Source organism: Budorcas taxicolor, chromosome 11 (assembly GCF_023091745.1).
Source record: "Budorcas taxicolor isolate Tak-1 chromosome 11, Takin1.1, whole genome shotgun sequence".
Taxonomy (NCBI): domain Eukaryota; kingdom Metazoa; phylum Chordata; class Mammalia; order Artiodactyla; family Bovidae; genus Budorcas; species Budorcas taxicolor.
In genome coordinates, this window is record NC_068920.1 from 61,202,611 (window position 1) to 61,217,011 (window position 14,401).

A 14,401-nucleotide genomic window follows, 5' to 3' on the forward strand; every position below is an offset into this window, starting at 1 on the left:
GGGACCCCCCTCCTTCTGTTTCCGAGGAGTTGCTGGGAAGCAAAGCCACTGGAGGCAGCAGTGCCCAGGATTACAGAGCTGGCATCTGGCACTTTCCCAGCCCAGAAGAGCAGCCCTCCAGGGTCAGCTTCTTTTCCATAGTATGGTGGGTGGAGGGGTCATTTCTGCACTGCCGGGTGATGCTGGACAGTAAAAGAGGAATGACTGGGCAGGATCACTGGAAGGGCAGGAACCAGCCCCTGGCATGGGTCTCACAACATGTCAGGCTACTAGGAGCCATCGCCCCCGGCTGCCTCAGAGGACCCTGGCTCCTGACCCCGCTGTACCCCAGCTCCAGCTGTCACCTCCTCCTCCTCCTCCTTCTTTCCTGATGGAACCCGACACCATCCCTGCTGGAAAAGCAAGCATGTCCACCACCATCATGGGTACAGGGTGCAAGCCTGATTAACCACGGTCCCCTTCACCACTCGCACATCTTCACTCAGTCCCTGCAAGAGCAGTGACCAGGCTGCCTCTCACTCCCATCCAGAGTCCACACGGGACAAACCTCAGGCTGCGCCTGCGGTGAAGGCACAGTCCCTCCTTGCCCCTCCCTGGACCTGGGCTCCAATGCTCTGGGCTCTCCAGAAACTCAATCTCCCCCTTTATCTTCTACAGCAGCCCTTGATCTGCTCTTGACCTCTTCTCATTGTGGCTAAAATGCTTCAACCGCCCCTTCAGGTTCAGAGCTGCTGTTTCTAGGCAAATATTCAGCCAAGTTCTAGATGGAACTGAGGCTCAAGGCCCAAGAGGGGCTCCCTCCTCCCTGCATCCTCCTGCAGTGCCTGCTTCTGGCCCACATGATGATGAGGCGGGGTGGTCCATGGGTGTGGCCCACACAGGACTGTCATCTGGGGCTGAGCTCAGAGACCACCAGAGTTGATGTCCACAGCTGTGCCATGCTACCAAGTCACAGGTTCAAAACCACACATCCCTCCCATGTGCTGCCCTCCAAGACCCCACTTGGGTCCCCTTTCTCACCAGCTCTGGGCTCCTGCAGGTCCCTCCACTCTCAGGGTCATACAGAAAGAGGGCATAGATCCAGCTGGTCTCAGAGTCCCCTCGACTCTCTGAAGATTCACATTAGGGTTTCCATACCTCACTGCACAGTCCCGTCTGAGGCCAGCGCCGGGGATGCTCTCAACACGCCCTAAGCACTTGGCATGTCCCCATCTGCCTCGTTCCCAGGGTAGAAACCTGTGAGGTCATTTCCTGCATTCTCCCCAAGGGATTGAAACACTGGAGCCGGGGGGCAGTCCTAAGATGGTGGAGGACTAGGACGGGGAGACCACTTTCTCCCCCAAAAATTCATCAAAAGAACATTTCAACGCTGAGTAAATTCTACAAAACAACTTCTGAATGCTGGCAGAGGACATCAGGCACCCAGAAAAGCAGATCACTGTCTTCAAAAACAGGTAGGAAAAATATAAAAGACAAAAAAAGAGACAAAGGAGGTAGGGAGGGAGCTCCATCTCGGGAAGGGAGTCCTGTCCCGGGAAGGGAGTCTTAAAAAGAGAGAAGTTTCCAAACACCAGGAAACACTCTCACTGCCGAGTCTGTGGCGAGCCTTGGAAGCACAGAGGGCAACATAACAGGGAAGAAAAATAAATAAATAATTAAAACCAACAGATTACAAGCCCAACAGTAACTCCCCCAGTGGAGAAGCAGCAAAGACGCTTGCATCCGCCACTAGCAAGTGGGGGCTGGACAGGCAGGTGCGGGCTGCAGTGCTTTTTAAAAATTGGGCTGGAAAGCCCCGAATGTAACCAGAGCAAACTAACTTGGGCTAGCATACCAGACTGTGGGATAGCTACCACTCGAAAAGCTCTAGCGTAAGACACTGCCAGGACCATGCACAGAACAAAGGACGGAACAGAAATAGCCAGCTGCAGACCATCCCCTGCCGGTGACAGGCAGTCAGAGCCGTAAAGGCTGGAAGGGGGCAATCGCAGCCCCAGAGAGACTTTACCTACCAAACTGCAAGCAGGCTTGTTTGCTAACTAAGACTTCTTGGGGTTCTGGACAGTCACCATCTGCCTGACAAGGGGCACCAGCGGTACACCCAGAAAACTGAGCAGCAGGGAAAGGCGATAAGTCACAGCAACCACTCTCGCCAAACACCTGAGCTACTCGGTCCTGGGAAGGGCACAAAACGCAGGCCCAACCGAATCTGCTCCTCTGAGGGCTACCTGAGAGCCGAGCCTGAGCGGCTTAGACCGGGGAGGTGCATGCAGCCTGGGGCCGGCCTCAGACGGTTCCCGGTGGAGCAACGTAGAGCCTGAGCGGTGTGCGTCGTGTGCAGGGCATGCCCAGTGTGGCTGAGACACTGTGAGCACACGCCAGTGTTATTTGTTTGCAGCATCCCTCCCTCCCCACAGCATGACTGAACAAGTGAGCCTAAAAAAAAAAGAAAAAAAAAAGTGTCCACCACCGACCCCCTTGTGTCAGGGCGGAAATCAGACACTGAAGAGACCAGCAAACAGAAGAAGCTAAACAGAGGGGACCACCTTGGAAGTGACCCCACACTGCCCACAACACCAGAGAAAGTCCCAGAAATATCTTTACTATTTTTATGACCATTCTCTTTTTTTTGTTGTTGTTGATGTTGTTTGATTGTTTTTTGTTCTTTTCTTTTTCTTCTCCTTTTTTTTAACTTTAAAAAATTTTTAAGTCCTCTATTTCTCCTTTAATTTTAATTTTGATAACCTACTATCACTTTTCAAAAAAAAAGACCCTATTTTTAAAGCAAACACCGTATATACATATTTTTTGTGGTTGTTGTTGTTTTTTAATAATTCTCGTGACTTTTTTTTTCTTTCTTCTTCTTCTTTTCTTTAATATTGTATTTCTGAAAATCCAACTTCTACTCTAGATTTTTAATCTTTGCTTTTTGGTATTTGTTGTCAATTTTGTACATTTAAAAACCCAATCTTCAGTACCCAATTTTACCTGAGAGTGAGATTACTGGCCTGACCACTCTCTCCTCCTTTGGACTCTCCTTTTACTCCACCAGGTTGTCTCTGTCTCCTCCCTCCCCCTTCTCTTCTCTACCCAACTCTGTGAATCTCTGTGTGTTCCAGACAGTGGAGAAGACTTAGGGAACTGGTCACTGGCTGGATCTGTCTCTCTCCTTTTCATTTCCCTCTTTCATCCTCCTGGCCACCTCTGTCTACTTCCTCTCTCTCCTCTTCCCTATATAACTCCGTGAACATCTCTGAGCAGTCCAGACAGTGGAGTGCACATAAGGAAGTGATTACTGGCTAGCTTGCTCTCTCCTCTGTTGATCCCACCTCATCTCATTCCAGTCACCTCTAACTACCCCCTCCCTCTTCTCTTCTCCATGTAACTCAGTGAACCTCTCTGGGTGTCCCTCAATGTGGAGAAACTTTTCATCTCTAACCTAGATGTTTTATCATCAGTGCTGTATAGATGGAGAAGTCTTAAGGCCACTGTAAAAATAAAACTGAAAACCAGAAGCAGGAGGCTTAAGTCCAAATCCTAAGAACATCAGAGAACTCCTGAATCCAGGGAACATTAATCGATAGGAGCTCATCAAACGCCTAAATACCTACACTGAAATCAAGCACCACCCAAGGGCCAACAAGATCCAGAGCATGACATACCATGCAAATTCTCCAGCAACACGGGAACACAACCCTGAGCTTCAATATACACACAGCTCAAGTTACTCCGAAACCACAGATGTCTCATAACTCATTACTGGACACTTCACTGCACTCCAGAGAGAAGAAATCCAGCTCTACCCACCAGAACTCCGACACAAGCTTCCCTAACCAAGAAACCTTAACAAGCCACTGATACAACCCCACCCACAGTGAGGAAACTCCATAATAAAGAGAACTCCACAAATTCCCAGAATACAGAAAGGCCACCCCAAACGCAGTAATATAACCAAGATGAAGAGACAGAGGAATACCCAGCAGGTAAAGGAACAGGAGAAATGCCCACCAAACCAAACAAAAGAGGAAGAGATAGGGAGTCTACCTGAGAAAGAATTCCGAATAATGATAGTGAAAATGATCCAAAATCTTGACATCAAAATGCCTGGAGACAAGGACTGAGAAGATGCAAGAAAGGTTTAACAAGGACCTAGAAGAAATAAAAAAGAGTCAATATATAATGAATAACGCAATAAATGAGATCAGAAACACTCTGGAGGCAACAAATAGTAGAATATCAGAGGCAGAAGATAGGATTAGTGAAATAGAAGATAGAATGGTAGAAACAAATGAATCAGAGAGGAAAAAAGAAAAACAAATTAAAAGAAATGAGGACAATCTCAGAGACGTCCAGGACAATATGAAACGCTCCAACATTCGAATTATAGGAGTCCCAGAAGAAGAAGACAAAAAGAAAGACGATGAGAAAATCCTTGAGGAGATAATAGTTGAAAACTTCCCTAAAATGGGGAAGGAAATAATCACCCAAGTCGAAGAAACCCAGAGAGTTTCAAACAGGATAAACCCAAGGCAAAACACCCCAAGACACATATTAATCAAATTAACAAAGATCAAACACAAAGAACAAATATTAAAAGCAGCAAGGGAAAAACAACAAATAACACACAAGGGGATTCCCATAAGGATAACTGCAGATCTTTCAATAGAAACGCTTCAGGCCAGGAGGGAATGGCAAGACATATTTAAAGTGATGAAAGAAAATAACCTACAGCCCAGATTACTGTACCCAGCAAGGATCTCATTCAAATATGAAGGAGAAATCAAAAGCACAAGCAAAAGCTGAGAGAATTCAGCACCACCAAACCAACTCTCCAACAAATGCTGTTTGTGTTTCCTGTCTAGAGAAAACACAAAAAGGGCATATAAACCCAAACCCAAAACAATAAAGTAAATGGCAATGGGATAATACTTATCAATAATTACCTTAAATGTAAATGGGTTGAATGCCCCAACCAAAAGGCAAAGACTGGCTGAATGGATACAAAAACAAGACCCCTATATATGCTGCCTACAAGAGACCCACCTCAAAACAACGGATACATACAGACTGAAAGCGAAGGGCTGGAAAAAGATATTCCACACAAATACAGACCAAAAGAAAGCAGGAGTAGCAATACTCATATCCGATAAAATAGACTTTAAAACAAAGGCTGTGAAAAGAGACAAAGAAGGCCACTACATAATGATTAAAGGATCAATCCAAGAAGAAGATATAACAATTATAAATATATATGCACCCAACATAGGAGCACTGCAATATGTAAGACAAATGTTAACAAGTATGAAAAGGGAAATTAACAATAACACAATAATAGTGGGAGACTTTAATACCCCACTCACACCTATGGACAGATCAACTAAACAGAAAATTAACAAAGAAATGCAGACTTTAAATGATACAATAGACCAGTTAGACCTAATTGATATCTATAGGACATTTCACCCCAAAACAATGAATTTCACCTTTTTCTCAAGTGCTCACGGAACCTTCTCTAGGATAGATCACATCCTGGGCCATAAATCTAACCTTGATAAACTCAAAAAAACTGAAATCATTCCAAGCATCTTTTCTGACCATAATGCATTAAGATTAGATTTCAATTACAGGAGAAAAACTATTAAAAACTAAAACATATGGAGGCTGAACAACACACTTCTGAATAACCAACAAATCACAGAGGAAATCAAAAAAGAAATCAAAATATGCATAGAAACAAACAAAATGAAAACATAACAATCCAAAACCTGTGGGACACTATAAAAGCAGTGCTAAGAGGAAAGTTCATAGCAATACAGGCATACCTCAAGAAACAAGAAAAAAGTCAAATAAACAACCTAACTCTACACCTAAAGCAACTAGAAAAGGAAGAAATGGAGAATCCCAGGGTTAATAGAAGGAAAGAAATGTTAAAAATTAGGGCAGAAATAAATGCAAAAGAAACAAAAGAGACCATAGCAAAAATCAACAAAGCCAAAAGCTGGTTCTTTGAGAGGATAAATAAAATTGACAAACCATTAGCCAGACTCATCAAGAAGCAAAGAGAGAAAAATCAAATCAATAAAATTAGAAGTGAAAATGGAGAGATCACAACAGACAACACAGAAATACAAAGGATCATAAGAGACTACTATCAGCAATTATATGCCAATAAAATGGACAATGTGGAAGAAATGGACAAATTCTTAGAAAAGTACCACTTTCCAAAACTGAACCAGCAAGAAATAGAAAATCTTAACAGACCCATCACAAGCACAGAAATTGAAACTGTAATCAAAAATCTTCCAGCAAACAAAAGCCCGGGTCCAGACGGCTTCACAGCTGAATTCTACCAAAAATTTCAAGAAGAGCTAACACCTATCCTACTCAAACTCTTCCAGAAAATTGCAGAGGAAGGTAAACTTCCAAACTCATTCTATGAGGCCACCATCACCCTAATACCAAAACCTGACAAAGATGCCACAAAAAAAGAAAACTACAGGCCAATATCACTGATGAACATAGATGCAAAAATCCTTCACAAAATTCTAGCAATCAGAATCCAACAACACATTAAAAAGATCATACATCATGACCAAGTGGGCTTTATCCCAAGGATGCAAGGATTCTTCAATATCCACAAATCAATCAATGTTAATTCACCACATTAACAAATTGAAAAATAAAAGCCATATGATTATCTCAATGGATGCAGAGAAGGCCTTTGACAAAATTCAATATCCATTTATGATAAAAACTCTCCATAAAGCAGGAATAGAAGGAACATACCTCAACATAATAAAAGCTATATATGACAAACCCACAGCAAACATTATCCTCAATGGTGAAAAATTGAAAGCATTCCCCCTAAAGTCAGGAACAAGACAAGGGTGCCCACTTTCACCGCTACTACTCAACATAGTTCTGGAAGTTTTGGCCACAGCAATCAGAGCAGAAAAAGAAATAAAAGGAATCCAAATTGGAAAAGAAGAAGTAAAACTCTCACTGTTTGCAGATGACATGATCCTCTACATAGAAAACCCTAAAGACTCCACCAGAAAATTACTAGAACTAATCAATGAATATAGTAAAGTTGCAGGATATAAAATCAACACAGAGAAATGCCTTGCATTCCTATACACTAATAATGAGAAAGTAGCAAAAGAAATTAAGGAAACAATTCCATTCACCATTGCAATGAAAAGAATAAAATACTTGGGAATATATCTACCTAAAGAAACAAAATACCTATATATAGAAAATTATAAAACACTGATGAAACAAATCAAAGAAGACACTAATAGATAGAGAAATATACCATGTTCATGGATCGGAAGAATCAATATAGTGAAAATGAGTATACCACCCAAAGCAATCTACAGATTCAATGCAATCCCTGTCAAGCTACCAGCGGTATTTTTCACAGAGCTAGAACCAATAATTTCACAATTTGTATGGAAATACAAAAAACCTCGAATAGCCAAAGCAATCTTGAGAAAGAAGAATGGAACTGGAGAAATCAACCTGCCTGACTTCAGGCTCTACTACAAAGCCACAGTCATCAAGACAGTATGGTACTGGCACAAAGACAGAAATATAGATCAATGGAACAAAATAGAAAGCCCAGAGATAAATCCACACACCTATGGACATCTTATCTTCTACAAAGGAGGCAAGAATATACAATGAATTAAAGACAATCTCTTTAACAAGTGGTGCTGGGGAAACTGGTCAACCACTTGTAAAAGAATGAAACCAGATCACTTTCTAACACCATTCATAAAAATAAACTCAAAATGGATTAAAGATCTAAACGTTAGACCAGAAACTATAAAACCCCTAGAGGAGAACATAGGCAAAACACTCTCCGACATAAATCACAGCAGGATCCTCTATGACCCACCTCCCAGAATACTGGAAATAAAAGCAAAAATAAACAAATGGGATCTAATTAAAATTAAAAGCTTCTGCACAACAAAGGAAACTACAGCAAGGTGAAAAGACAGCCTTTGGAATGGGAGAAAATAATAGCAAATGAAGCAACTGAAAAACAACTAATCTCAAAAATATACAAGCAACTCCTGCAGCTCAATTCCAGAAAAATAAATAACCCAATCAAAAAATGGGCCAAAGAACTAAATAGACATTTCTCCAAAGAAGACATACGGATGGGTAACAAACACAGGAAAAGATGCTCAACATCACTCATTATCAGAGAATGCAGATCAAAACCACAATGAGGTACCATTTCACACCAGTCAGAATGGCTGCGATCCAAAAGTCTGCAAGCAGTAAATGCTGGGTAGGGTGTGGAGAAAAGGGAACCCTCTTACTCTGTTGGTGGGAATGCAAACTAGTACTGCCACTATGGAGAACAGTGTGGAGATTCCTTAAAAAATTGCAAATAGAACTGCCTTATGCCCCAGCAAACCCACTGCTGGGCATACACACCGAGGAAACCAGAATTGAAAGAGACACGTGTACCTCAATGTTCATCGCGGCACTGTTTATAATAGCCAGAACATGGAAACAACCTAGATGTCCATCAGCAGACGAATGGATAAGAAAGCTGTAGTACATATACACAACGGAGTATTACTCAGCCATTAAAAAGAATACATTTGAATCAGTTCTAATGAGGTGGATGAAATTGGAGCCTATTATACATAGTGAAGTAAGCCAGAAAGAAAAACAACAATACAGTATGCTGCTGCTGCTACTGCTGCTAAGTCGCTTCAGTCGTGTCTGACTCTGTGAGACCCCATAGACTGGACTATGCAGCCCACCAGGCTCCGCCATCCCTGGGATTCTCCAGGCAAGAACACTGGAGTGGGTTGCCATTTCCTTCTCCAATACATGAAAGTGAAAAGTGAAAGTGAAGTCACTCAGTCGTGTCCAACTCTTAGCGACCCCATGGACTGCAGCCCACCAGGCTCCTCCGTCCATGGGATTTTCCAGGCAGGAGTACTGGAGTTGGGTGCCATTGCCTTCTCCACCAATACAGTACACTAACACATATATATGGAATTTAGAAAGATGGTAATGATAACCCTCTATGCGAGACAGCAAAAGAGACACAGATCTATAGAATGGACTTTTAGACTCTGTGGGAGAGGGAGAGGGTGGGATGATTTGGCAGAATGGCATTGAAACATGTATACTATCAGGTAAGAAACGAATCACCAGTCTATGTTCAATATAGGATACAGGATGCTTGGGGCTGGTGCATGGGGATGATCTAGAGAGATGATATGGGGTGGGAGGTGGGAGGGGGTTCAGGATTGGGAACTCATGTACACCCATGGCTGATTCATGTCAATGTATGGCAAAACCAATACAGTATTGTAAAGCAAAATAAAGTAAAAATAAAAAATAAAAAAAAAAGAAACACTGGAACCAAGCTTGGATCATCTGGCCCCTGTTGGCCCTTTCCTATATTGTCAACAACTCACCACCACCAAGTTTCATGACAGGTACTGAGGGCCTCCACAGACCCAATATTTTACAGGCATGGTCTGCATCTGTCTGGCAGCATCAGAGAAGATGGACATGCACAGATGACAAGGCTAAGGGGTGCACCCAGAGTCACAAGGGCAGATGGGAATTTCACCTGGTTCCAAAGCCCACTGGCCACACAGTCCTTCCCCAACACATGCTGTATGTGTAGCCTGTAATCTGTAACCATGCAGGCTCTGCTGGACCTGTGGCCCGAGGGGTCCGAGGGCACTCACCATGCCTCCGGTGCATTCGCGACAGTCCTGCAGGCAGCTGACGTTCTCCCAGGTGCTGTAGGCCTTCAGCCCTGCCACCAGCGCCTGCAGTGTGCGACTGCTGACAAGCTCCTTCCCATGGAAGATGTCCTCATCCAGAAGGGTGCTGGCATACCTGCAAGACAAGTGGAGGCCGCTGATGGGTGCAGTGTGTCCCAAGCACATGTGCTCATCAGGGAGAGGGGTCTCACAATTTCTTTGGGTTTTGGTGTTGGGATGCTCCTAAAATTAGTTTTCCCTTTTCTGAAAGAATTTGTGTAAAATCAGTATGTTTCCTTTTTCAAGTATTTAATGGATTTCACAAGTAATGTCAAAGCTATTCGGGTTTCTGATTCTTTTTGTGTCACTTTCGGTACTATGCATCTTTCAAGAAATTTGTCTATTTCATAAATGCTGTCAAATGTATTGGCATTGCATTAACATCACATCAATAATAACAATATTTAATTTTATCCTTTCAATGTCTGTGGGATCTATAGTAAAGTCCTATCTTTCATTCTAGATACTGGTAACTTGTGTCTTTTTTTTTCTGCATCAGTCTAGAAAGATGGTACCAATGATCCTACATGCAGGCCAGCAAAGCAGACACAGACATAAAGAATAGACTTTTGGACTCAGTGGGAGCGGGTGAGAGTGGGAAGATTTAAATGTCTTTCAATTTTATTTACTTATTGAAAGAAAAATAGTTTGGGGCTTGTTTATTCTCTATTATTTGACCAATTCTTATTTCATTTTTATTATTCTTTGTACTTACTTTGGGTTTAACTTGTTCATCTTTTTATAGCCTCTTAAAATAGAAATTTATTCCAGTGGTTTTAGACCTTTCTTTTGTGTTGTAAACATCTAAAGGAATACATTTTTCTCTGAGTACTATTTTAGTTGCATACCACAAATTTTGACAAACTGTGTTCATCTCCATTCAAAATATTTTCTAATTTCCCTGTGATTTCTACTTTGACCTATGAATGATGTGTATTATTTGGTTTCCTTGTATGTAAGGATTATTCAGGATATTTTTCTGTTATTAATGGTAGCTTAATTTCATTCTAACCAGAGAATATACTTTGTATCATGTCAGTCATTCTAAATCTACATGGTCTGTCTTGACACATGATCTACGTGCCCTTGAGAAGAGTGGGTATTCTGCTCGTGCCCAACAGAGTGATTGACAAACGCCACTGGGTCTGTCAGTAATGCTCGTCATATGATTTACAGCATCACTGGTCTTCTGTCTGTTTCATTGATTACCCAGAGAGAAGGGCTGATGTCTGCAACTATACGTGAGGATTTGTTCCTTTTCCCTTTCAGTGCTTCCCAGTTTTGCTTCCTGTATTTTGATGCCATTTTGTGGAATCTGTACACATTTAGACTGTTTCATCTTCTTGATGAGTAGACTCCTTAATCATCATGAAGCGATCTTCTTTACCTCTGGTAATGTTCCTTTTTCTGAGGTCTACTTTATCCAATATTAGTAAATCCACTCCGGCTCTTTTATGGTTAATGTTTGCAGGTGTAAATTTTTTATTCTCATACTTGTAACCTATTTGTCTTTAATTTTAAGTGAGTTTCCTGTAGAAGCATCTAGTTCAGTCTTAATTTATCATGTCTGACAATCTGAAAATAGGAGTGTTTAAATCATTTAATTCAATGTAATTATTAACATGACAATTTAAAACTGCTGCCTCACAAGTTTTCTCCTGTTTATCCCATATGTCCTCTTCCCTCTGCTCCAGTCTTCTTTTGATTAATCATTATTAATGATTATCTTTTGAATAATCATTAGTATGGCAGTGTTAGATTTTAAACTGTTACTCATTTTTTCAGCAATTTTTCTATGGCCTAAAACATGCTACTTTAACTTATGACATTTTTCCCTCAAATAGTGTTATACAACTTCAAGGATAATGTAGGACCCTTGTAATAATACAATACATAATTCCTTTTCATTCTTCCATCCATTATGTCACTGCTGAGACAAAAATATGTTCTATGTATGTTACAAACTTCATTGCTATTTTTACTTTAAACAGTTTCTTTTTTTCTTTATCAACGTTACTGAGGATTAATTTATTCGCAACAGATTGAATTATTCAAAGTGCACCATTTAAAGAGTTTTGACAACTCTATGTACCCACAAGAATATCACCACAATCAACCTACAGAATGCTTTCTAAAGAATGCCTCATCCCTTTTTGCAGTCCATCTCCTCCTCCTCCTCCCATCTCTGGACAACCACCAACCAGCTCTTTGTTAGTATGGATTAGTTAGCATTTTATGTAAGTGGGGTTATATAGTGCATGTCCTGTCTTGCTTTTCTCAGTCAGCATATCGTCATGAGATCCATCCGTCCATCCATATTGTACCATGTATTAGTAGTTGTTTCTTTTCATTGCTGGCCAGAATTCCATTCTATGAAACGCATACATTATATTTCATTTATGCATTCACTTGACGAACATTTTCATTTCTTCCAGTTTGGAGCTACAACAAGTGAAGCTGCTAAGAAACTTCATGTAAAAATCTTAAAGGAGACATATGTCTTTATTTCTCTTGAGTAAACATGTAGGAGCAAAATGACTGGGTCATATGGAAGACGTATTTTTAACTTTTTAAGAAACTGCCAAACAATTTTCCAAAGTGGCTGTGCAACTTTACATTCCTACTAGCAGTGCAGGGGAATCCTAGTTGTTCCAGTCAACAAGCCAATTTTGCAGTCCTTCTCATTTTAGTCATCCTAATGGATATGTCATCACTTTACTGCCAAGAAGCAAGAGTCTTCTGATTTCATGGCTGCATTCACCCTCTGCAATGATTTTAGAGTCCAAGAAGAGGAAATCTGTCATTACCTCCATCTTTTCCCCTTCTATTTGCCATGCAGTAATGTGGCCAGATGCCATGCTCTTAATTTTTTTAATATTTAGTCTTAAGCTGGCCCTTTCACTCTCCTCCTTCACCCTCATCAAGAGGTTCTTTGGTTCCTCTTCACTTTCTGCCATTAGAGTAGTACCATATGCATCTCTGAGGTTGTCAATATTTCCCCTGCCTATCTTGATTCCAGCTTGTAACTCATCCAGCCTGGCATTTCTCATGATGTGCTCAGCATATAGGTTAAACAAACAGGGTGACAGCAAACAGCCCTTTTATGACAATTTTGAACCTTTCTCAATTTTGAACCAGTAAGTTGTTTCATATCGGGTTCTAACTGTTGCTTCTTGACCCACATACAGGTTTCTTGGGAGACAGGTATGATGGTCTGGTATTCCCATCTCTCTGAGAGCTTTCCACAGTTTGACATGATCCAGTCAAAGGCTTTAGCATAGTCAATGAAACAGAGATGGATGTCTTTCTAAAATTCCCTCATTTTTTCTATAATCCAGTGATTGTTGGCAATTTGATCTCTAGTTTTTCTTCCATTTATAAACCCAGCTTGGGCATCTGGAAGTTCTTGGTTCGCATAATGCTGAAGCCCAGCATGCAAGATTTTAAGCATGACCTTACTACCGTGGGAGATGAGTGCGACTGTCCGATGGTTAGCACATTCTTTGGTATTACCCTTCTGGGGATTTGGGATGACGACGATAGACCTTTTCCAGTCTTGTGGCCACTGCTGGGTCTTCCAGATATGCTGACATAATGAATGTAAAACCTTGATGGAATCATCCTTTAGGGACTTGAATAGTTCTGGAATTTCATCGCATCCATTAGCATTATTAACAGCTTTATTAACAGCAGATGACAAACCTAGACAATATGTTGAAAAGCAGAGACATTACTCTGCCAACAGAGGTCCATATAGTCAAGGCTATAGTTTTCCCAGTGGTCACATACAGTTGTGAGAGCTGGAAGCCAAAGAATTGATGAATATGAACTGTCATGCTAGAGAAGACTCCTGATAGTCCCTTGGACAGCAAGGAGATCAAACCAGTCGATCTTAAGGAAGACAAATCCTGAACAGTCACTGGAAGGACTTATGCTGAAGCTGAAGCTCCAGTATTTTGGTTATCTGATGCAAACAGACGACTCATTGGAAAAGTCCTTGATGCTGGGAAAGATTGATGGCAGAAGAAGAAGAGGGCATCAGAGAAGGAGATGGCTAGACAGCATCACCAATGAACTCATTAAACATGAACTCAAACATGAATATGTTTGATGAGCTCATCAAACATGAACTCGGGCAAACTCTGGGAGATGGTGAGGGACATGGAAGCCGGGCATGCTGCAGTCCATGGGATTGCAAAAAGTCGGACACAACAGGGCAACTGAACAACAACAAACGGATATGCAATGATAATCCTCGTGTTTTGAATTTGCATTTCTCGGATAACTAATGACCACAAAACTTTTTTTATGGTCTACTGTCTGACCATATCTTCTTTCACTGGGCTTCCCAGGTGACTGGTAAGCAATGAAGAAGATGCAGGTTTGATTCTGGTTCGGGAAGATCCCCTGAAGAAGGAAATGGCTACCCACTCCAGTATTATTGCCTGGAGAATCCCATGGACAGGGGAGCCTGGTGCGCTACAGTCCAGGGGGGTCGCAAAAAGAGTCAGACACAACTGAGCAACTAACATGGTGTATGTGTGTGCATTACAGTGCTGCGTTAGAGTCTACTGTCCAGCAAGTGAATCAGCTCT

General features: G+C 41.7%; 1 protein-coding gene across 1 annotated transcript in view; it reads right to left on the reverse strand.

Annotated features, from left to right (window-relative positions):
- The window catches only part of ACOXL (acyl-CoA oxidase like), a 356,241-nt gene that overhangs the window by 146,563 nt on the left and 195,277 nt on the right, over positions 1-14,401 (reverse strand). The window contains exon 12 of the mRNA XM_052647950.1: positions 9,729-9,882. Within this exon, the coding sequence (XP_052503910.1) occupies positions 9,729-9,882 (154 nt within the window). The remainder of the gene's footprint in view (positions 1-9,728; positions 9,883-14,401) is intronic.